The sequence below is a fragment of the Psammomys obesus genome, unplaced genomic scaffold (genome assembly GCF_907164565.1).
Source record: "Psammomys obesus unplaced genomic scaffold, mPsaObe1.curated_primary_1811, whole genome shotgun sequence".
Classification (NCBI taxonomy): Eukaryota; Metazoa; Chordata; class Mammalia; order Rodentia; family Muridae; genus Psammomys; species Psammomys obesus.
This window is the reverse complement of record NW_026595981.1, coordinates 8,965,288-8,990,014: the sequence shown is the minus strand read 5'-3', so window position 1 is coordinate 8,990,014 and position 24,727 is coordinate 8,965,288. Positions and strand designations below refer to the sequence as shown.

Sequence of the window (24,727 nt, the reverse complement as noted above, 5' to 3'; positions counted from 1 at the left end):
CAATCTCAGGCCATCTCCTTACAAGTGGTTCCATGGAAGCCTGAGTTACAGCCTTGGAAAGGGAGTTGTTGAACTAGCTCGTGACCTGAGTTCAATCTCTGGAACTCACATAAAAGTGGACACAGAGAGCCAAGTCCACAAATTATCCACATGTGGGCATTAGCACACACATCATACCGCAGTAAGAATAAATAGACAATTTACTACAAAAATGAAAATTTAACAAGTTTTGGTGTGCTATTCCACATGCTTTTCCTTCATAGATTTTGTCTTAGTTTTATTGCTCTGAAGAGACACCACGACCAAGGCAACTCTTCTAAATTATAATTGGGGCTGGCTTAGAGTTTCAGAGGTCTACTCCATATCCATCATGGCGGGAAGCATGGTGGCATGCAGGCAGACATGGTGCTGGAGAAGGAGCTGAGAGTGTGTATCTTGATCCACAGGCAGCAGAAGGGACTGTGTGCCACATTGGGCAGAGCTTGAGCTTAGGAGATCTTAAAGCACCCCCTCCCTGACACATTTCCTCCAATAAGGCCAAATACCCTAATAGTGCCACTCCATGAGTCTATGGGAGACATCCCTATTCAAAGTATCACAGATTTGTTCTGGATTTTATTATTTTTATTAGTGTGCACGTGTCTGGCATATGGACACACCTATCATAGTGCACATGGGGACATCAGAGGAAAACTATGGAGTTGGTTCTTTATGTGGGTTCCAGGGATCACAGTCATGTTGTAAGGCTTATATCCTTGGGTGGCAAGCTCCTTTGCCCACAGCGCCATTTTGTTGGCTTACCATGTTTTCGACATTGGAAGAAATGGTATCACCTTTTCCACTTTGTTACTGAGCCTCTAAATAAAAAGCACGCTAGAGCATAGAGGAGATAACACTGGGAGGAGGTGCTCACCAGGCAGACTGGCACTCTCTGGTTGGGCGCCGTGCTGGAGTCGGGTTTGTATTGCTGTATCAGGCCTGTACCCAGTTCTTCCAGGAGCTGCCAAGAGACAAGAGACAAGCTGTCAGAGCAGAGAGCTAGCTCTACAGAGACCACAAATACCATGCCTTCAGTTTGAAGATCATCACAGATCAACAGGAAAGTAGTTTCTCTTTCTTTCCTTTCCTTTTTGTTGTTTTAGAGACAGGGTCTCATCAGGCAGCCCTGGCTGGCCGCAAACTTAGAGATCCACCTGCCTCTCTTCCCTCATGCTGGGATTAAAGGAGTGCACACAATTTAGGAAGCGGAATTCCTAACTGGTTGCCTTCTTCTCAGCAACTATGACAGAGGTATTCTTTCAAGGAGTAAAACCGACACCTATGCTGTTAGCTAACCCTACAAGTAAGAACCAGGAGAGGAATGTGTCCCCTCTTCACCTGAAATCTGGGAAACCACGGAAGAAAACACGTCACTTGTAATGAAATTACCTTCATGCCGTGGAGCTGAATGGATGAGTTTGCTTCAGCCATGCACTTACAGATCACCTCGCCGAGCTCCATCAAGTACTGCTGAGCCATCGAAAAATAGCCCCTTGCCAGGTTAGCCAAAACCTACACAGAGAGCGGGCAATTAGCTCATCGGAAAGAGTGAGGCTGAACAATCCAGAAATGTCCCAACATTTCAGCAACCCTCATACCCAGCACAGACCTACAGTTTGCCATTGATGAAGTGAGAATCGGCCATTATCTAGCTGTGCTGGCATCAGTTCCATGGCATTTTATTGATTTGTGATAGCTCACTCAAGAATGATTCTTTGATGTGAGTTTTATGGAATTTATAGCTGAAAAACCAAGGCTGAAAGAAGAGTGTGTTCAGTGTCCTCAGACGATCAACAGCCTGTGGGACCGAGCTGTGATGGCTACTCTTGGCGTCAACCTTATTACATCTGGAGGTAACTAAAACCCAAGCTCCGGAGTACACCTATGAGGGATTTTTTTTTTCCTTAATTAAATCATTTGAAGTGGGAAGAACCACTCTTAATCTGGATCTTCGGAGGTGAGAAAATCCACCTTTAATCGGAGCCACCCCGTCTGCTGGCAGCCTATATATAGGACATGGGAGAGGGAGGCTTGCTCTCTTTGCCTGCCTGCTCTGCCTCTCACTGGCAAGTCCATTCCTTCTCTGGCATTAGAGCTTACATCTTTGGGATTCTGGCATATACTGAAGACCAGCCTGAACTTTCAGAATCATGGACTGACAACTAGTGGATTCTTGGACCTTCAATTGGTAGAGAGCCACTGTTGGGCTAGCTGGACCACAGCCCAAAGGACATTCTAATAAATCCCCTTTACATATCCATTCTGTTCCTTTAAAGAACCCTGACATATAGAAACCTATGTCTTAGACTACATTTGAGTATATAGATGTTTTCTTTCTTTTTTCAAAATTTCTATTTATTTATTTATTTTCAGATGAGTTTTTACTATATAGCCATAGGTGGCCTGGAACTTGCTATGTAAACCAGGCTGGTCTTGAACTCAGAAGATCTGCCTGCCTCTGCCTCCCAAGTGCTGGGATTAAAAATGCGGACCAACATGCCCTGCAAGGGGTGTTTTCTTCCTTCCAAGGAGCAGACATTTTGGTTCAATAAATAGATACAAGATGACAACAAAGACTTTCTAAAGAATTAGGTTGGTCATTATATCCACCTGTCATACAATACTTGACATGACTACAAAGGAACAAAAGAATGTAACAAAAGAACAAAAAGGAATGCACTCCAACAATTTACAAGGACTGCCCAAACAAAACAACAAAGCAAAGGCGACATGAAACAGCAAGGCCACTTCAGGCTTCTGTTCCTCAGTCACCCTCCAGAGGAGGAACATCCCTTCCTTTCAGACAGGAGGACCGATGCTTCCTACCTGTAGAGCCTCCAGCCGCATGGGGGATGGCTCATAGGTGCTTCCCAGGGCAGAGCCACCGTCGCTTCCTGAGCAGGAATCCTCCCTGGGCAGCACCACCGTGGAAATGCAAAGTCGGATGAGCCAGCAGGGCTCCGAAGACCCTTTCGGTGTGCCAACTGAGGCATCCTCCAGAAAAGGTCCTGGGGGGACTTTCTTCCAACTGTCAGGGGTGCTAAGGTGTGGAGTTGCTGAGCTGCTGCTGCTGAGCCCAGAGGAACAGGGCTGTTGCAGAAGCAGCTGGACTTCCGGCAAAGGCGCATGAGTGGACACAATAGCTCCCAAGAGTGTGAGACTCGACACTCGAACATTAACATCTGTCCAAAGAAAGGCAGAGCCTATCATCATGGAAACACTGTCATAAGGGCTGTTGTTATCCCTGATGGCAATTAGGAACTGCTACAGTCTTCTTTAATTAGGTATAATTAAGCTTCTAAAATTTCAGTTCATAGAAAATATGTGACAATATCATGAAGAAACAACCTGAAAATCAAGAACATTAGACCTTTTACAAGACAACTGACTAGGAGTATCCAAATGTGAGTACCAGACAGAAAACTCAAAACAGGTAGTGGGGTTTCTTCATTTAAAACGAACCCAGGCATGGAGCTGTATCCATGAAATTCTATCACTTGCTCTTGCAGAGGACTAGAATTTGGATCCCTGTACAAACACTGGGCAGCTCCCAGCTGCCTGTAATTCCAGTTCCCGGGGATTCCTCCTCTGACCTCCTAAGTGCCCACATACACATCCACGCATCTACCCACACTCCCAAAAATAAAAACAATGAAGCTTTACAACCACAGCACTGGGAAAGCTGAGGTAGGAGGATGTTGAGGCCAATCTGGGCTGTACAGGGAGACCTCCTTTCAAAACCAAACCAAACCAAACCAAACCAAAACAAAACAAACCAAAACATTAAAGTGGTACACACATTAATAAAGTGCTATTAACCCATGAACCTGAATGACCCCAGGATTTAAAAGAAAAAACTATTAACAACCAACCAACCAACCAACCAACCAGGGCTAGAGGGACAGCTCAGTGATTGAAGCAACTGGCCATAAGAAAGAGGGCTAGAGTTCAGATCCCCAGAACACTCATAAATGCTGGGTGGGTACTGCGACCTGCTCATAATTCCAGTGCTCAGAAGACAAGAGGCAGGAGCCTGGGAGGAAAGTGTCCAGCCAGAGCTCTGGGTGCAAATGAGGGACACCGATTCAATGAATGAAGTGGAGGAGAGACTTAAGAACATGCCTGATGCCCACCTTGGGCCTTCACATGTGTGTACACATCCACACACATGCAAAAGCCCATATACACATGTACTCACAACACACACACATAATAAACGAGAAACAGATCGAGCTGAAGCGCCCACATTCGGGTTCAGTTTTTCATGTGGCTGTCTGGCTGCCCCAGCACCACTGTTGAAGAGTTATCTTGGCTTGTTAGCTGTGACCAGCTGACGAGGATGAATGTAGGTATACTTCTGGGCTCTCGACTTCCTTCTGCTGCTTTATGTTTTACAGTCTTTACTACAGTAGGTTTTGAGGTACTGACACTCTCAGATCTTTATTTTTTTCCTCCCTGCAAACCCTAGTGACTGAACGCAGGGCCCTGCACATTCTAGGCAAATACTCCTCCACTGAGCTCAACCTCCAGCTAACTGTTCTGCTAATACCGTTTCCTACTCTAGGTCTTTTGCCTAATGAATGTGAGAACCAACTGTTGATATTATACAAAATGACCCTCTGGGATTTTTATTGGGATTACACTAAACTTTAGATCAAGTTGGAAGAAATAACACTGAGTCCTGTCCATGAACAAGGACTTCCATTTCATCTATCACTTTCTAAGTTTCTTATGAACCTTCTATCATTTTGTTAGATTTATCCCTAAGTACTTTAGAGTTGGAACATTTTACAAATGAAAACATTCAGGTATGAAGTCTTGTTGTTGCAAGGACACTGTAGAGATGTGTCCATTGCCTGTGGGCAAAGATGGAAATAAAGAGAAACTGGTACAGTTAAATTAGCAGCTGTCTGCACTAGAAGACTAGGGTTTATTGTTGTTTGCTTGTTTTTTTTTTCCCAAGAAAAGATATCTCTGTGTAGGAACTCACGGTGATCCTCCTGCTTCTGGCCATCAAGCACTGGGATTAAAGGTAAAGGTGTGTGGCACCAACACCCAGCTGAGACCTGGGTTCTTAAATTACTTGCACACTCACTGTGATGACAGAATTCAAGGCAGGACTTCTCTTTCTGTGTCCTGATTTATAGACTGGTGTAAGGAGTAGGTTGAACTCATCCTCTCACTTGAGCTTCATGAGAATCTTACAGAATAGGTACAAGTCCTCCTGCTGTGAGGAAAATGGGTTCTGGATGGGCCATGGCTGTGAGGATAGAGTGGGAGTGGATTGCAGGCCCTCAGCCTGACTCCATGGCATTCCAGAAAACATCCACACTGCTTTCTTACTCTGACTGAAACTCAGACTAAGAGTAAGTCTGATCTGCACTCTTACAGACAAAGAGGAGCATTCCAAAGGCAGATGCTTACAGCCCATACACCTTATGGAGGGAGGAGCCAAGATACACAAGCAATAAGTCTGTAGTTAGAGGAGATGTGAGCTAATTTCAGAGGACTTTACGTGAACCTCACAGGTCATGCTACAGAAGTCAGGCTTTTATATTAGTTTTTCTTCCTAATACATAATACCTACCTATCTACCTTCCATCCATCCATCCATCCATCCATCCATCCTCTGCCTAAAGATACTGACTCTTATGCATTTGACACAGCCAGCTGTACTTGGCCCCCTCTTAATCTAAGATGCAGTTTGTCAGTGTGAACAATCAAAGAGGCACTCAAACTTACAGTCCATTTTCTGGCTCACTTCCTTCTCCCACGTGGCCTTTCTAGCAATAGCTGATACCCTGGAAAAGCTGAGACTAAGCAGAGATCTTAGAGCCCAGGAAATGCTCTGAATACTTACTTCTGTTTTTTTTTTTTTTTTTTTTTTAAACATTGACACCCTACACTTGGTGGATATAAAGTAGGAGTCAGCACTACCAACCTTTGTGGCGGATGTAAGGCTTTATGTGGTTCCAGACTTTGGTCAGCAAGCTGAGTTTCAGACGGTTGTAGGGGGCATTTGATACCAGATTTGCAAGGCACTGCGACAGAAACACACATTTACAATATTTAATTTAAGGGGATTTTTAAATTTTGAACAATATTTTCTTTTCCCATTTATTTTCATGAGTATGTATGTGGAGGTGAAGGTCAGTGGGCAACTGTGGGAATTTGTTCCTTCCTTCCACCACATGGATTCTGGAGACCAAACTTGGCTTAGCAGCAAGCTCCTTTACCCACTGAGCCATCCCACCAGCTCTCCTTCCCCCAACTTTTAAAGGTCTTTATGCTAACTGAAAACCAGTCTTTTTAAAGTCTATAGTTTAACTAGATAAATAGGTATAGACTTTCAAAAGGTCCCTTTAATACAATTATTACTTACACCCTTAGCTCAAATTACTTTTAGACAATGTAAAACATACAAACTGAAGCCCGCAGGTAACTTGGGACTTACCTTAATTATCTGAGTAAGGGTCTGGGATGATGACTCTGCCACCAACGCTAACAAAAGACATCTGTGCAGCTCTCTAATGCTGGATGCAATCGTGACAGAGAAGGGAGTGAAAGCCCTTTTGTGGTCACTGGTGTCTTCAGCAACAGAAAGAAACTGCTTTGAGCCTTCCAAGATGGCAGACAGAACTTGAAGAGCGCAGGCACGAGTCTGGAATTTCAAGATGATTCATACTGATCAGTAAGAAGTCGGGGTCCAGGCTCCCTTCTTATACATACTCAGTTCTCCAGGTAGTCAGAGCCTTATTAGAAGAATGAAGGCAACGGGAGGATGTATGAGGTACTGAGGGCAGCTACGAGGAAGGCCACTTGCACCACACATAAGGAAATCCTCGACCACACTGCCACGGGGCAACAGGGAGGCAGAACTGATCTGAAATCCTAAGTGTGGGAATGGTTAGAGACTGCAGACCTACACATCCAAGCATGAGGCCAACAGAAGGAGAACCAACAGCACCTGGAGTAGAAAAACAAATGCTCTTGAAATAGCCATTCTACTGTGAAGCATCCGAGTGTGAGAGTGTGTGTGTGTGTGTGAACAACGCTCACTTGATGTTTACAAACACTTGCGTGTAGGAAATAAAGAATGTAAGTTGTATGTGTGTATGCTCATGTGTATGCACATGTGTGCACGTGTGTGGTGGCTAGAGGTTGATGCCAGGTGTCTGCCTCTGTTGTTCTCCACTTCATTTTTGGAAAAGAGGCCTCTCACTGAGTCTGGAGCTCCCTGATCTGGCTAGGCTGGCCAGCCAGTGGGGATCTACCTGTCTCCACCTTTCCAGCCTTCTTATGGGCTAGGGATCTGAACTCGTTTCCTCAGTGCATACCAAACACTCTGAATGTGGAGCCATCCTACAGACCCTAATCTTATGAATGGAAAGGGAAAAAATATACATCTTTGGCATGGACTGCTGTTTATTAAGGAAGGTTGTGAGCTGCCATGTGGATGCTGAGAATTAAACCTGGGACCTCGGGAAGAGCAGTGAGTACTCTTAACCACGAAGCCATCACTCCAATGACAAAGACTGTAATTATCTACTCAGAGGATTTTGGGGTATCCCGATCTACTGTGGGTTACACTCCCCTTTTAGAAAGAAACCTTAGAAATAGGGAAAACATGCGGTGGCCTTATTAAAATCCCACTTTCAGTGGGTAGCTGGGCTTCCTAAGAAAGCCAGGAGCTGCCCAGTGTGACTTTTTAATGGTCACTGCTGGAAGGCTGGAACAGCTCCTTTCCTTCCTTGGCTAAGAGCTAGTTTCCAGGGAAAAGTGAACAGATCTACACAGAGGCGGACACTCCATCTGCATGGGGTGGTTGCTGATGCTATCAAGATTGCCAAACCACTGCATTTCCTTTCCTGAAATTACCTTTTCTTATTAAAGTCTGTAAACCATTCATGACTTTTTAAGACATGGGAAAATTTCTTAGGACCTTCTTTTACACACAGCACTATCTTGTGCTTCCATGAAGCATTACAGGTACTTCTCTAGCTTTAGGGAGCCTTTACAGCCTTTACAGCCTTTACCTGCTACACTGCACTGAGCTAAGCCGCTCCTAAGTTGTTCCTGCTATAAACCACAGCTCAGTGGCCCTCACAGGACACACAGCAGTTACAGCCCAGTGTGCTCTGACTTCAGGCAAGGCCTGGGCTTAAGATGTAATCTTAACGTGAAGTCCACAGAAGCCTGTGCCCTCCTCATTTCCTGCCTGTTAAGGTCCTCAAGTCAGGACCTGGGATGGTATTAGTGAGAGCAGAATTCAGGAAAGCTCAGATAGGGCAAAGGGGGAAAGGGACAGAAAAACGTGTCTTCTTCCCACAGAGCTTCGGTTCAGCACTCTTACCTTTGGAGATGGGTCCTTCAATGTGAGTGTCATTAAGGACACAGACTGTGGGCTTCCAAGCTCGGGCGTGTCAGGGACAAAGGCCGACCAGTAGCCATACAAAACTTTTTTTTCTATTGATTTGATAGTAGAAAGAAAACAAGCTAACGCCCCTTGGCGAACCTTGGCTTGGTACCACCTTTCATAGTGAAAAAAAAAAAAAAAAAAAAGGAAGTTTTAGAAGTTTTTAAACATGCAAATGGAAAGGCTATTCATTTATTGCAGCCACTTTAAATGATTTGAGAAATTAGGCATCCTGACTATCCCTAAGGATGCTACCATCCCTTTTGAAGTATGATCAAAACATGCTAGGTAATTTTGCTACAAGCTATTCAGGCTGATTAAAAAACAGGCAGAAGAGAGTAAGAGAGTAACATTTTGATGAGGAAACGAGAGTTACAAGAAACAGTGCAGAGAACCCATGCATCTGCTCAATGGATAGACCCTGAAAGACCTAACGTGGGCCACAGTGCTTGAGGTGGTCACACACAGAGGCCCTGCCCTTGACAGGCTTTTTACTGGCCGGGACAGATGGTTCAAGAAGGAACTGTAGCACACTTTATACAACACTAGGACAAAGGTAAATTTCAGGGTCATGGAACAGAGAGCCTAAGTCAGAACAAATGCGTTGGAAAAGCTTTTCAGAAAATATGACCTGTGACCTCATTTTGAAGAAGACTAGCAGTTAAGAAGATGAAAAGGCCAGAAAGAAGCACTCAGCAGATCCAGTAAGTGGCCATGAATCAAAGAGAAGCATGGCCCCACATGCAAGACCTCAAGGTCAACGCCACATAGCAGACATGTTCTAAGAGTCTCATGCACCTACAAATATCAGGCAGAGAGTTATAACAAAATACTACTACCTCACTTTACCCTGCATGCCTCCTTCCGCGTCAGAGTAGTCTGACTCACTGCTGCTGACTCCTTTCCAGCTGGAGGAGGCGAAGGGTGAGGACGCCTCTCTGCCCGCACCTGCAGGCAGGCTCTGGCCCGAAGGAGAGGAGCACCACGTGTTCTCACCACACATGTTTATCCTGCCCGCGCTGAGGCCGGGGGCTGCTTCCATTTCACCCCTGGATTCTTCCTCCTCCTCTTTCTCTCCTTGTTGGGTTTTCTTTGGTTTTACTTTGTGTTTTTTCTTTTTATTCTGATTTTTAGGAGCAAACAAAGACATACTATATACATGTACACTTAAATATACACATATGTACACACATATATTTACACACACACACATACATTATGATAGTCATTCCCAAAGTACTTTCAGCTGAAATCACTGGCACTTTTTCATTTGAAAGTGACTAGAGATGTTCACAACATGCAGTAAGAGGACAGAAAGGCGCAAAGTGTGGTAGGATGTGCCAGGCATGGTGCGTGACGCACACTGCTGGACATACATACACACGCATGCTTCAGAGCCTCCAAGGGAACTAAGGAGAAGACAACTATCTAGAAAGGCAGGGAAATGTGACTAGAGCATCATGGAGACGGTGACCTGATAGACAGGCGGGCTTCAATGGCTCTAGAAGAGAACTGCCGCCATTTGACCTGGAGGCTAGGTGCAGCCTGCTCCTATTATTAAGCCTTGCCGGAATGCAGCCATACCCATCTACTTCCACAGAGAATCCCTGCCCGCTTTTGCACTAGTGTATCTGTGACATCGGCCCTTTATGAAAAGAGGCATGCTGATTCTTCTGAGCTTTGAGAGGCCTGGGAACGATCCCGGGGCTGGATGCAAAGCAAACGCTTGTTGTAACAGTTACAACAACAGTTGTAACAACAGTTATGGGCTGTACGGTAACAGCCCAGACCTCCCAGAAGCCCAAGGTGCTCTAAGTGGTACTCTCAGCACACTGATCAGTTTAAAATTTCTATATTAACTACAGGAACTTGAGAACAAATTCTTAGTGGCCTCTGGCAGCAGCTGAGAGGCAAATCCTAGACAGCAGACACAGCACACAGCAGGCACTCAAGTGCTCCGCAGCCGGAACCTCAGGAAGGACATGTACCGCAGACAGTCGAGCAGCGCTGGGTTCTGGCTGCTGGGGTTTGGCAGGTGATCGCCCATCGTACTGAGGAAGCGGAGCTGGGTAGAGCACCGCGGGCATCTCTATGTTCAATCCAGGCAGTCCGTGAAACATGGCTTTCTAACGGTGAAAAGTGAGGAAAACCAAACACCACAAGCATCGTAAGTCAGCTAGCCTGTTCCCATTAGAACACAAGCAGACTGATGTTTGAAAACCACAGAATAACGAGACAGCGCAGAGACCTGAAGGTGAGCGCGCAAAGGTGCGTTTACTCTCATCTATGCCCACCCCCCACCCCATATTCCTGACCTCAGCTGATTTCTGAGGCTATTAGGGTTGTGTGTGGCAAGGACTGGGATGTGGAAGAGCTTAATGTTATCTAGACGCTCTGTGTCTGCACTGGCCACACCAGACTAGGCTTGGCTTTGGTGCAGCTATAATTTTTATAGCTTTTATCCAGCTGTTCATATTAATCAAATTGTTTAAACTAATGTATTCTTTTTCTTAATCCAATCCTTTATTACTTTTTAGATTTATTTATGTGCCTGGGTATTCTGCCTGGATGAGTGTGGACCTGAATGTGGGTACCTGGTGTCTATGGAAGTCAGAAGAGGGGGCTGGATCCCCTGGACCTGGAGTTGTGAATGATTGTAAACCACCATGTATTGGTTGGGTCTTTTGTGAAAGTGGACTCTTAACCACTGAGCCATCTCTCCGGCCCCTAATTTATCATTTTTATTTATTCATCTATTTCCGTTATCTGTCTATCTCTACTTGGGGATTAAGAGAAAATAAAGAAAGTATCGGTCACAAAGCTAGACTGTCACGGATGGCTTTGACCTGAGGTGAGCACTGAGCCCCTAACTCTTCCTGGCTGAACTGCAGGTTTGCTGGGCCTCAGGGTTACAAGACTTCCCACATGGGTACAGGCTCAGATGCTAATAAGAGCAGCTACCGCTCCTTCAGCACAAGCAGGTGAGGGGGGTTCAGGATAATCTATAATAAAACTATCCACAGATCATGTCTCACCACTGATTCCTTTCTGAGATTCAAAAGTAATTCTTAAAATTTGACATATTTGCTCCATTGTGGTTGTCCTACGCCCTTAATCTGAGTATGCTTGAATACAAACATTTTATTCTGCTCTTAAAATTCACGAGACATTCTTATACATCACAGTTAGCTGAAGAGAGGTGAGAGGATTTAAGACAGGTCCCACACTTGGGGTGTGGCCCCCCACACTTGAAGACTTGAGGTGAAACTTGCCTCACCTTTAGCACAGCAAGAAGCGCTCCCAGGTGCTCGGTCTGCGTCAGTCTCATCTTCCCACCATTGAGAAGGGACTGTATGCCTTTCAGTGCGTTCTGTAACAGCTGAGGGTAGGGAGGCAGAGATGCAAGTTAGAAGGCGAAGAAAACCTAGCTCCTCAGGGACCAACTCCATAGCAGTTAGAATGCTCTAAAAGTCCTCTAGATGGTGGAAAAATTTTTGGAGCACACAGCAGAGATGAGGACCCAGAGAACAGACCTGGCCAGCTTTCTGAAGAGTTCTCTTAGTACTCTTACTGCAAACATAAACCAGCAAGTATAAATGAACAAGAAAGGGAACAGATGAGACAGAGGACCTGTGAGATAGCTCGGCAGGGACAGCACCTACCGCCAAGCCTGACCACCTGATTCCAGTTCCCAGGACCCACACAGTGGAAGGAAAAAGCCAACCAACTTCTCCAACGTGTCCTCTGACCTCCATACAAGTGCTATGGAATTCCCATATGCTCACACACATAAAAAGTATCATTTAAGAATTTTTAAAATGTCAGAGAGGCGAAGTGAAGAGCTCTGTAAGAAAATATCCTAAGAGGCTGGTAAAGACAAGGCCCAGGTGGGAGGGCCGTTGTGATCCCAGCCAGTTTCTTAGCTCAGGAACCCCATTTCCAGGGCTTTGTCCTTCAGAAATATTCCGCACAGGGAAGGGTGTGAACCGTAGGCTTGTTGAAATAGTGGGAAAAGCAGATTTTTGTGATTTATGGCTACAACGATTACACAAGAAGCTAATGCTTGCTAAATGTGAAAGTCAACGTCATGACTGTCAGGCACGTTAAATGCTTTATCTGTGGACCGAGCAAGAGCCCCACAATATGGTTTTATCAACCTAATTTCAGGACAGAGCATGGAGGCACCGGGGCATAATCTGCCCAAATTATTCCATCTGTAGCCACTAGAAACCATGACGTATATAATTATGCACTGGAAAGGTGTCTAAGGGTTATTAAAACTTAGAAAATGGGAGGGTTGTAAGACAGTACATCAAATGATAAATGTGCTGCTCATTCAGAAAGCAGAGGACCCAAAGAACGAGTTATTTCCAGCTCAGATATCACATTTGTCATTAAAAATATTAGTGAGCAGATTTTCTTTCTTTTTACCCTAAGATCAGCCAAATCATTGTCTTGTTTTTAAGACTCAGGAGGAGAAAGAACACAGGCTTTTAAGTTGTCAAAACAGAACTCAGAGTACACCAAAGCGAGCATAACCGTTCCGCATCATTTGAATGCAAAGGTGTGGTTTCAGGGCTGTTGACGTATAGACACCGTTTACACATACATAAAAATCTCTCTCTCTCTTCTAGAGCAAACCGACACAGCAGTCAAATTCTGAAGCCTTGCAATGTTGGGCTGTTACACAACAGTCCCACCTACCATGCAAAACGTTATATCATCCGTATCAGATGATCTTGGAGACTGTAAAATGGTCAAGAAAGCTTGGAAGCAGACATCTTGGTAGGACTCCTCCAAGCACGGCTGTCCTGGCACACTAAAACACAAGAAGGGGGAACAATTCAAGCTGTCTCCTTTTAAATGGTGCTTCTAGACAGACGAGCGTCAGCAACAGCAATGCAGACTGCTAAGTCTGGAGCGCACCCTCAATACGACTGTGCTCTAGAGACAGCTCTTTGGCTGATTAGTTACTGCAGGACTGGCACAGGCTTGAATGCACATGAAGGGAGAGAAGTTTCTATACAAAAACATCACAGGAGTGGAGTGCAAGAAGTGCGGAGAAGAAACAAGCTTTCCCGGGTTCTGCCCTTCAGTCAGAGGAGGGAAATAATGCAGATGGATCCTTCAGAGTGAGAAGGTGACTGAGTCTGCTTTTCCAGGCACCATACAGCACAGTGCTACCCAGAGAAAAGGTCAAGTCTGTGCTGCCTGTTTGCAATCGCGTCTTACAGACCAGCTCCATCTTCTTAAAGAAGAAACTGGACTTAACAGAAACTCTCACAAGAGCCTAAATTCACACGAATATTCCCTCTAAAAGAAGAGGGGTTAAAATTTACACCAACAGAAAATAAAACTGACACATTGCCAGTCACTCATATTGCCTATCACTTCTAGCATGCATTCCTCCCTTTATTCCTTGATAGGCTTTCTTTAATTAAAAACAGCACAAGACAACCTTGTTAAATGGCATGGGAAATGTAAACTACCTTCTTTCTCTTTTTGTTTACTGTAGCCCAAGCAGGTCTGGAACTTGCTCTGTAGGACAGCCTCAAGCTAAGGATCCTCCTGCCTCAGTCTCCTGAGTGCCGGGATCACAGGCATGCGTCAGCAGTGTAGCTCAAGCTAGGTTAATTGTCTACACTGGCTCTGGCTTCAGGCAGACAGAATAATCTACAAGGGCCAAGAGAGGTCCTATCTTCTACTACTGAGAAACCTGGCTGGACCCACGTACCTGAGACATAAGTTTGCCATACAATGCACTGCAGCTCTCCTGACTTCAGGATCAGAGTGACTCAAGTCACTCAACTTCATCAAGAGGCCACTCTTGCCTAGCAAGTCTGGGAGATACTGAAACAAAATATCAACAGTGAGGGTCTAAGAACAGCTTTTTGGAAGACTGTGCTTGTTTGACAGTATTTTCTTAACTAAAATACTTAAGAGGCAGTTGAATATCAAAAAATTAGCTAGGAGGTAAATCCTTCAATGGCTACCCAAACGTGCCAGAAATCAGTAGGAAGAATCATTACTAGGTAACTGCTGGGAGTCTTTGGTCTTGGCTACCTGGACAAAGGGTAGTGATGATGATAAGGATCAACGGTTAATAGAGTGCTAAGCACTGTCTCACTTCATCTCAGAACAACTATGTTACACATGACTGAACAAGACTCTGAGGGATTCAGTAAGAACTTTTCTAGCCTATCCATATAGTTAGTGACACGATGGATACTTGAAAACAGGTATCTTGGTGCTCAAGTGTGTGCTACTAGGCTTTCAAAGGACAGACATACTAGTTTAAACTACCTGTCATAGTTAGCTTCAGTAGTCAACCTGACACAAACCTAGAGTCACATGGGAAGAGGGGACCTCAACTGAGGAATTTTCTCTATCAGACTGGCCTGGGGAAATGTCTGTGGGGCATTTTCTTAATTGCTAACTAACGTAGAAGTCCCAGCCCACTGTGGGACTCCTAGGCAGTTGGGCCTGCACTGTATAAAAAAGTAGCTGAGCAAGCCAGGGAGAGCAAGCTAGTAAGCAGCATTTCTCCGTGGCTTTTGCTACAGTTCCTGGCTTCTCTTGATGGTGGGTTATAAGCTGTAAAATGATATAGACCTTTTCTTCCCCAAGTTGCTTTTGGTCATGGTGTATATCACAGAACACAACCTGTGATACTACCTTTTGACATTTGGAGCCATTGCAGTAAACCAGAGCTGCCAGGGCTTGAAGAATTTCCATGTGCGTCCAAGAACTACACTGCTGAATAGCTGAGATTGTATAGGTCAACAGGAAATCCAAGTTCTGCTCATCCACAACGACCTGCCAAGACGGGGGAAAAAAAGAGATGATCTGACTTAAGAGAGTGCATGTTCATCTTTTTTGTACCAAAGCACTGGCTCTGAAGGTTTGCAGGTTTGATCAAGATAGGGGAGTCCTTCTCCTTGCCCCAGGATGTTGGTCTCTTCTGCCCCTTTGATCTCTCCAAAGTAGAACCTGGTAGTCCCAATAACTTTTCCTGGAACTAATCAGAAACTGACAGCTATACATACAGACACAAGATTCAGCACACTAAAATGTCTTACTTCGATTAAACTGACTTAATACATAGTAATTACTCAACTAAGGCACAGCAAAGAAACATATCCGCTAAATACCTACTATGTATCTATCATGATGTGAGGAATACACCAAGAAGATATGACACATTCCTGTCCCCACAGTTTATAATCCTCTTGAGAAAGAATGGGCTAACCAAAAATCAAGTTATGGACATTCAAGTCCATGCACAATATCATCAAATCCTAGACAGCTGGCTGTGGGCTGTAGGTGCCACAGGTGATAGGGTGTTTTCCAACTGCCAGTGACCCAAAAATGAAGCACGTGACAGCAGTAAAAATTCAGAAGCTACCACACACCTGTGTGTGACATTTTAAACCTGGAAATGGCCTCAGCTCACCTAACACAGCTGGGTGCATACACATTAGCATCCATCCCCTTCCCCAATGGCAGGGTCCCAGTTTTACTGGATGCCCTCCTAGCCTATGGCAGGGGTCTCGTTTTATTGGATGTTCTTCTCTCTTACAGGCCAAAGGATTCTGGCTGGCACGATGCTAACTGATATCCATCTACTCAGGGATTCACTTAGAAGTTTTACAGATGGAGAACTGCAGAATAGACCTTGATAGAAATAACTGTGGAGTTTTTATCCTGGGGCTCTCTGTTCCCTAGCTACTTCGGGGGTTTTATGTAGACTGTAAAAATAATAGTTTCAGGAAGTTAAATATATATATATATGTGTGTGTGTGTGTGTGTGTGTGTGTGTGTGTGTGTGTGTGTGTGTGTAGGAAAGAAATAGGGAATCATGCAACATGGAATTTTGGTCTGGAATATATCTTGGTCAATTCTATTTTCCATGAACAACAACAACAACAAAAACTAAGATGTCACGAATGATCTTGGTTTACTGAGCCAAACACAAAAGAATATTTTTCATGAGCAAAAGCCTAGAAGTTCTCAGAATATATATTTGGGTTTAATGATGTGCTCTTATTAAGCATTGCTTTTTTTTTTTTTTTTTTTTTTTTTTTTTTTTTTTTTTTTTTTTTTGGTGGTACTGATGATGTGACTGAACCCATGGCCTCATGTGTGCCAGGAGGCCAGGGCTCCACCATTCACTGAGTTATATTCCGAGCTCAAGACGTTTTGATTTTCCAAGCTTTTCAAAAGATTAGACTACCAACCTGGGGTCTGGTAGCAAACACCTGTAATCCCAGTACTTTAAAGGTGAACAAAAAGATCAGAAGGTCAAGGTCTTTCTCAGGCCAACATGACCTAAGATCCTATATCAAAACAAACAAAAAGATAAGCCTACCATATCTACAATAGGTACGGTATTTCAAAGGCATTTATGTGTTCTCTGCATTTACAATCTGAGCCTAAAGTTATATACATGATTACCTGTAATCTGTTAAGTAAATGATGGATCAACTGAGACACTTTGCTCACAAGGTGATTCTGGTTAAGAGGCACCAGCTGACAAGCTCGCACAAGAAGAGCACTGACATCCTATTTAAAAAAAAAAAAAGACAAAGCAACGATAAATGCACCTGTTAGCCAAGTGAACACCCCCAAACACAGTCAAACAGGAAAAGTATATCAAATGTTCCACACTCAATGAGATAAAAATATCTGAGCAGAAGCTGAGGCAGAAAGTAGGGCTTGGGGGAAATGAAATAAAAAGAATTATTAAAAAGAAGAAAAAGGACTTTTACCACACAGTACTATTAAATAACAAAAGAAAGGCTTCTAGCATAGAAAAGCACACGCTACAGCTAAAAATTCCAAGAGAGCCAGACTTTCGGTGCTATTGAGAAAATCAGAAACAACACTGACAGGACTCTTACATAAACTTAGAAAGGAACATGCTGTCCACAGATCACCACACCATCTACTGATGCTCCCTGATTAAAGGGCTCTGAGCACCTAGTATGTGCCAGGGAGCAGGCTAGGTCTTTTGACTCCACAGGTGAAACGAACTTTTCCCTGAATCACAAAAAAAAAAAAAAAAAAAAAAAAAAAAAAAAAACATTTACAATCTAGTGAGGGAGACAGAAAGATACACAGATCTTTCTGAAAATTTGAAGAATGAATAGAACTTTGCCAGTCAGACAAGTAATCAAAAACAAGCGACGACAGAGTGGGGAGTCTTGGAGATGTGAAAAGTCTTCTGGTGCCTGAACAACAACAGCAAGTTCCAAATGACTACAACCAGGGTGCAGAGGAGAAACAGGAGAGAAAACCAGAAAGGCACGCTTTTTTTTTTTTTTTTTTTAATTCCACTTCCCTCCCTTATCTGTGGTGAGCTCTTCTGGATTTTTTTCCCTCTTAGCATATAAATATACATTTATTTTTAAAGTCTCCTCCCTCCCCGTATTTGTCTCTTACTGTGTGGTTTATTTCATTAGGCAGCTTGCTTCTGCCATTTCCCAGTATACATTAAAAAAAAAAAAAAATCTCTGATTAGGTTTACACTTTTATGGTTTTTGTTTGTTTGTTTGTTTGTTTGTTTTTTAACCAAATAGTAGATTCTGGCAACACAGCAAAGAAGTCTGGAAAGGAGCTAGACTGGAGGAAGACCAGTGAGAGACCAGGGGAATTGTCCAGGCAAGAATTACTTTGCCTCAAACACTGACAATGGGAATAGAGGAGAGTGAACCGAACAACCCGTTTGGGACAGACTCTGAAGAATTTTAATCCGACAAGCTCCAGCAGAAAGGAAAGAAGCAGTGTGCGCGCCTTGCGTGTATTTAAGGTGGGGCAGGGTAGAGTGAACTGGGGTTGGGAGTATGGGAATCAATGTATTCCTCTTTGAGAGCCATCAAGTTTGAGGTGCTTGTCAGTAGGACTGACTCAAGGATTCTGGGAATTATTGACATACAAGGTCTGATGTGTATGAGTAAGATTACTCTGACAGTAGAGTGGAGGCAAACGAGAGCTAGTACAGAAACAAAACAGAAAATACAGGCCCCACGGCAAACTCGGGCTTCAGTTCTAGCTTTGCCAACCCCGTGACGCTGGATCTTTGCGAGCTTCAGCGTTTTCATCAGCTAAAACTATCCTCGTCCCGACATTCCTGGAATAGTTTTCCAGGGATGGAAGCTGAGGGCGTTGGAGAAGAAGCCTTTGAAAGACGCTAGCTTTCAAGCCTTCAGATGGAGGGCAGAGAATATGGCACGGAAGGAGGGAGAAAGCCAGCCTGGAACTAAGTCATCCGGGGCACGGTGAGACCCGGAGGGGCCGGAGGAAGGACTCGCCGCGCCGCCTACCTCCGGAGCCAGGCCGCCATCCTCGCTGTAGTTCTCGGAGATGAGCTGGTCGAAGAGCAGGTGGATCTCCATGCGGGACACGGCGCTGTCATCGGGCTGCAGCGCGCGGAGCCTGGCAGACAAGCGGCGGAACCCATCGTCCTGCTCCGGAGATAGCTCCCGCGGGGCCTCTCGCGGCTGCCCACAAGAAAGCGAGGCGGCGACTTGCACGGCCGCCATTTTTCCTACGTGAGATAGCTCGGAAATACTTCCGGGGCACCGCTTGGGGCAGGGCCTTGCTGTGTGCTCTAGTTCCGGAAAGGCTTTATTGGCGCTACAGGTTGTAAGCGGTGGTGAGAGTAGTTGTCCTTCAGCCTGGTATCTTGTAAAAGGTGGCAGAAATAAGGCATGATAACCTCGCCCGCCCCCTCCCCCACCCCCTTACGCTCTCAGAAAGTTTGCAGGGCTGGCATTTGCCAGAGTCTAAGATTCTGGCTGGAGTTGGAGAACACTTTTGCAGATGGCAGTGACAGAAATGCTAGCTATGTGACACCCACCCTTCTACTGTTCTTTCTTACCAGTCCTTGTTTTCCTCCTTACCCCCAGCCACAAAAGGACTACCACCTACAGAGATAAACTGGCTGCTATAGGAATGGTTCTTCTTGCTTATCACCAAGAGTAACTGAAGCTGTACTTAAGATGTGTTCAAATATTACGCTGAGCTAGAAGGGTGTAGGGCTTGGTACTTACCACAACAGAGGTGTGAAGAGACTGTGTCAACAGTCTGGGTTTAATAACATGGATGACCCACATAAAGTATTATTCAAGACCGCATGACTTTGGTATTATAGAGTATACAGATGCTAAATTGTGACTTTCAGATCTCAGGGTTGGAGATGGGTGTGTAGGGGCTGCTAAGCGGTAACTCAAGCTAATGCAGGAAGTCCTTAAAGGTCTTACTGGGAACTCTATATTTTTTTCCCTTCAGCTGGTGATGACCACAGTATGTATGTATGTGTGTGTGTGTGTGTGTGTGTGTGTATATATATATATATATATATTTTTTTTTTTTTTTTGTGGACCCACATTGCCACCCACATGGATATATACTATCAGAGCTCAACATATTGCCATTAGTAGCTTTTCCACTATTAGAATTAGATAACTAGAGAAACAGTTTAAAGGAAGGAGGGTTTATTTTTGGGTGCACTATTTTAGAGGTTTAAGGTTATGCCTGGGTGGCTTTGCTTTGTAGTAAAGCAGAATTTTCATGATAACAGGAGTGTTTGATTGCAGCTGTTCACTTAAAACAACCAGGAAGCAGCAAGAAATACCCCCATGATCTACCTCCTCCATCAAGGCCCCTGCTTCCTAAACAAATGCCATCAGCTATGGACCAGTTGCCCTCCATATATGAGTCTGTGGAGACATGTCATATTCAAACCATAGCAACCTCCAACCAAATAACATAAGTAGTGTAGAGACTTTTATGATGATGATTTATTAAAAGAAACACCTCCTTGTCCCTCCCCACTGTGCTTCTTATAATCTCCATTTATGGCTTCCATTTTCAACTGCTTTCTTGGTCACAGAGCTCCAAACAGGCACTTTTTTTTTTTTCCAGGTAGAAGCTGTAGAAAGAGATGAGCAGTTATTTGAGAAGATGGCCTTTGAGACTTTTTTTTTTTTTTTTTTTTTTTTGAGAAATAGATGTACAATTTATACATGAGGCCTGCTGTTTGGGGTATCTGGCTATCCAGAATGCAATGAGAAATAATAGTTCTTGATTCTGGAAATCCATAGCACTAAAGGTGCACTGGGTAACTAAAATGTTCTGAACATGAACTGTGTGAGTTTGCTTTAATTTAGTATGTTAGTATTATTTGTGTATGTGAAGTCATGTGCATGCCATGGCACACATGTAGAATGCAGAGGACAGCTTTTGAGAGCTAGTTCTTTCCTTCCACTCTGTGGATTCTAGTGATCAAACTCGGGTCACCAGGCTTGGCAACAGGAGCCTTTACCCATAGATTAATCTTTTTGCCTGAACAGTTTGGTGTTTAGAGTACATGCTAAATCCATTAATACAATTTAACCATATTAACACAACTTAATGATGATAGCTTTTATTCTCTTTTTAAATTAATTGGTACTGAAAATTAAAACAACAATATGAATCCCATCAAATATTTTTACAGAAAACGAATGTGCTTATGCCCATATGGCAATGTGCATCAAAAGGCTGTCAGTATTCTTTGGTCTTTTATTATGCTGGGTTATATCCCAAAGGAATTAGTAAGGGTGTGTACATTTTGATATTCATTACAGCTGTGTTAGTATTATAGAATAAATGCCTTAAATGTACATTTGCAGGGATGTTTGGTAGGAGAGCATACACGATGGACCATAGAGAAAGCAAAGATGGCTGGACGGAACTGAGTATAAGTACTGAGACTACAGTTGTTACTTAACTATTTTTTAAATGAAATAGCTAAGAAATCAAATAGGTACAGGGTTTTATTTTAAAATATATATTTGTGCATAGTCACAGTAGCATACGGACATCATTTTGGCATGATGAATAACGGGTCATTTTTATCTTCTTGCTCAAATATGGTCTGATTTTTCTCCTGGGTAGACTGGGTTGGGAAATTATTCTAAAGGTTTAGAAAGCACCATCTTGTGGTAGATGCTTCTTCTTCATGGAGAAAAAAAGGGAGGAGCTATAGGGAAACACATAGGGTTCCATCCTACCAATTTTTGGAAAGTCCCATGGAGGTGAAAGGTACAGACTGCCTGGTCTGGACAAGATTTGGGGGTCACAGTAAGGGCTAGATGTATTTTTTTTTTTTTTTTTACCTGTTCTTAGTTTGTAGTACACACATGACTGCACCCAGTGCTGACACATTGCTCCCCAGGTCCACAGTCCCAGTCACCTCTGCAGAGCTCAGCGCAGGTGCCTACGTCAGAAAAGATCAGCTGAAAGTAGGCATGGTGGGATGAACCTACAATCCCAGCACTGGTAGGCGGAGGCAGGCAGATCATCAGCAAAAGGCCAACCTGGACTGCACAATGAGTCTACCCTCCCACAGACAGACAAATAGACCGGTGAACGCTGCTGTGCTAGAGGTTCAAGTGCTGGGCATGACAGTCCTCGATCAAGCAGTGAATTTCACCAGCTTCTTTTAGCTCAATACATAGTGCCATTTGTAACTGTTTGTTTCTGTTAAAAACAAGGCCCACACACAATCTTATTAAAGCAAGCCTACTTTAGAGGTGGAGAGATTGCATTTGTGGAAAGGAAGGAAGAAGGTTGCATAAATGAAGACACTTCCCTCCACCACAGGACATGGAGCAGAGGAGGGACTATCCAGACTTGCTGGTTGTCTTGCAGTCTCACTGTGAGGTTAGTCTCCCTAGCTCTTTGCTTTATAGCATGATCCCTAAGTGGTTTTGGTGCTGTTGTTGCTTTGAGGTGAGGAAGTTGAAGACTGTTTGTCCCTATTCACAATAGTTTGGTCAATCATTAAGTATTTCTGCTATATAAATACTTATATAAATAGCTTTTGCTATTTATAAAGCATTCGGGAAGAGCGATGACATTAGAAGAAACTTCCAATGCAAGTAAGACTTACATTTAAGGCGCTGGAAACCAAGCAGTGTTTCACAAGTGTCCTGCAAGGTGCATCCAGAGCACTCAAAGGGCTCAAAGGAGGGAAGACAGTATTTCTTGTTCATCAGAAAAAGTAAGCCTGGAAGTGCAGGAATATTCTCAAGGAGGAGTAGTGGGGAAAGCAGGTGGAGTGCTGTGAGGAAAGATGCAGATCTTTACAGGGGGAAAACGTAGTAGGGCAGGGCTCCAGGGAAGCCCGTGTGTTACGTAGGAGACAGGACAGAGGAGTCAGGAAGAATGGTAATCGGAGTTGGTTCTGGGAAAGTTTGGGAGCAGGAGAAATAAATGCTGCCAAGGGCAAAGTCACCAGGACCTGTGGATTTGGGATTCCACTTAACAGGCTGAGGAAAGAAGGTCACCTGGGAGGATTATCTACTGCAAAAGCATAGACAGAACCAGGAGTCAACTAGTAATCACATGGAAGAAGGAAGAAGAGAGGGGTAGGGAGAGCTTTTGGGAAGCAGTTGCAATAGCAGGACGGTGGAGCAATCAGGGCTGGACACACTGAGGCAACAGGACAGAAGAGATGCAAACAATGTTTCAAAAACAGGCAGTTGCTAGAGCAGGAGAGAGTGAAGAAGAGAGGCCTAAGCTCCATCTAAAGACATTTAGGAGTGATACGATTCAGTAAAAGACAAACCAGGGAAGAAGCAGGATGGGGGAGAGGTGTGGGGGAGGGCAGACAGTATCAGTGCTGCAAAGGGAGACTGCACTACTGAGAAGAGTCAGAAGACTCATCCAGGGGGCCTGAGAGGGGTGTGTCAGGAGTCTAACGAGGCTGTGGACACCAGAGGTTTAAGGCAAGAATGAGCAGAGATTTAAGAAGACTTCTTTCAGGCCAAGTGAGGTAAGTTGGATTGCGTTTGTAATCCCAACACAGCAGGATGAAGCAGGAAGATTGCCATGAATTTGAGGTCAGCCTAGGCTGCACAGTAAGTTCCTGGCCAGCTTGGGCTGCAGTATGAGACTGTCCCAGACAAAACCAAAACAAAACAAAACCCAGCAACAATAAAAACCCTATGGAAGCAAAACCCTTTTTGAGAATATTGTTGGCAAAGGAGATTGAGATTGTCCTGCGTTTAAAATTAAACAATTAAAAAAATTAAACAATTAAAAAAATATTTTCTGTAGATAGTTCCAAGAAAGTAGCTGGTAGACAGGGAGATGCCAGCGAGATGGAAGATGGCTGTGATGAGCAAGCAGCAATGGAGTGTCCAGTTAGGTGACTCAACATGAAGAGAGAGAGAAAGCTGAAGAGGGATTCTGTTCTGGGGAACAAAGAGGTGACCACAAAGGAGGATCCTAAAGAGAACTTTCTTCTCCCCCCCGCCCCATCCCTCCCAATTCTTGCTTGCACTGGTTCTGGAGATCCTACTCCAGAGGCACCTTCACTCAAGGGGAAAAAAATGCAACCATTTGTCCAGACTTACCTAAAAGTTGCAGTGGTCTCACTGCAGCCTGTAGCTCCTGTACCTCTAGGCTGAGGGCAACAAGAGACACCAAGAGAAACAAGGCTCCGAGCTTCATGCTGCTGCTGGAGGATTTTAGCCAACAAGTAGCAGGGCTGAGAGCTGCCTAGAATTTAAACGATTCCACCCACAGAGCTACGACACAAGGCTAAGGGCGGGTCACACACAGAAGCCAAAGCCCCACCCGGAAACTAGCTAAGCCAGCCAAAGAACACCCTCCATTTTCCCACAAATAATCTTCTTAAACATGGAAAGCTGGGTGGGTGAGGGATTCTCATTCATTTTCAGCAAAGTATGAAAGATCTACTCTGGGCCAGGATAAGGAATGTGTACTCAGGGACTTACAGTCCAGGAGCTGCGTGTCAGCAAGAAGGTCGCCGTCTGCCTTTTCACCCTCTCCCTGCTCTAGGACAATTGTTCTTGTAACTGAGGACAGGGAGAGATAATGGGAGAGCTAGTTGGGTGTAGGCACCAGTTGATGAGACACTAGTTTTCCTCTGCCTTGATGTGATTATCTTTGCTGCTTGGAACCTTTAGTTTGGGAAACCCTCCGTGGCATCTATGTTAAAGTGTCCCAGGATGCCTCTCAGGCTGCACCACTGTACTGTGGGACTTGGAATGGGGTGACAAACAGCCTAGCTATGACCTTTCATTTCCTTCTTCTTGTAGATATGCCCACTAATCTAGATGCGTGATTATGAACAAGACATGTTATAATATCTACTATCTAGATGAGTGGTTGTGTACTAAAAGATATGTTATAATGGAGGGGGCTTTTCTAATCACACACTTTAGCTCCCAACTAAATGAAACAGAGACTTATAAGATT

The 24,727-nt window shown here is 44.2% G+C and overlaps 2 protein-coding genes across 2 annotated transcripts in view; both read right to left on the bottom strand.

The window, feature by feature from the left end:
* The window catches only part of Heatr6 (HEAT repeat containing 6), a 28,490-nt gene extending 9,473 nt beyond the window's left edge, over positions 1-19,017 (bottom strand). The window contains exons 1-14 of the mRNA XM_055620322.1: positions 18,778-19,017; positions 16,910-17,017; positions 15,131-15,271; positions 14,190-14,305; positions 13,160-13,274; positions 11,733-11,834; positions 10,444-10,581; positions 9,295-9,578; positions 8,393-8,570; positions 6,494-6,700; positions 5,981-6,080; positions 2,866-3,221; positions 1,429-1,551; positions 914-1,000 (exon numbers count right to left, since the gene is read on the bottom strand). Coding sequence (XP_055476297.1) covers positions 914-1,000; positions 1,429-1,551; positions 2,866-3,221; positions 5,981-6,080; positions 6,494-6,700; positions 8,393-8,570; positions 9,295-9,578; positions 10,444-10,581; positions 11,733-11,834; positions 13,160-13,274; positions 14,190-14,305; positions 15,131-15,271; positions 16,910-17,017; positions 18,778-18,996 — 2,274 coding nt within the window. The 5' untranslated portion in view covers positions 18,997-19,017. The remainder of the gene's footprint in view (positions 1-913; positions 1,001-1,428; positions 1,552-2,865; positions 3,222-5,980; positions 6,081-6,493; positions 6,701-8,392; positions 8,571-9,294; positions 9,579-10,443; positions 10,582-11,732; positions 11,835-13,159; positions 13,275-14,189; positions 14,306-15,130; positions 15,272-16,909; positions 17,018-18,777) is intronic.
* Positions 19,018-20,244: 1,227 nt separating this feature from the next.
* Positions 20,245-23,979, bottom strand: LOC129686526 (protein Wfdc21-like). The gene is made up of 4 exons (XM_055620554.1): positions 23,860-23,979; positions 22,392-22,562; positions 21,616-21,716; positions 20,245-20,387 (listed from the first exon to the last, which is right to left on the bottom strand). Exons 1-3 carry the CDS (start codon positions 23,954-23,956, stop codon positions 21,622-21,624), a joined length of 363 nt encoding a protein of 120 aa, XP_055476529.1. The 5' UTR covers positions 23,957-23,979; the 3' UTR covers positions 20,245-20,387; positions 21,616-21,621.
* Positions 23,980-24,727: the final 748 nt, after the last annotated feature.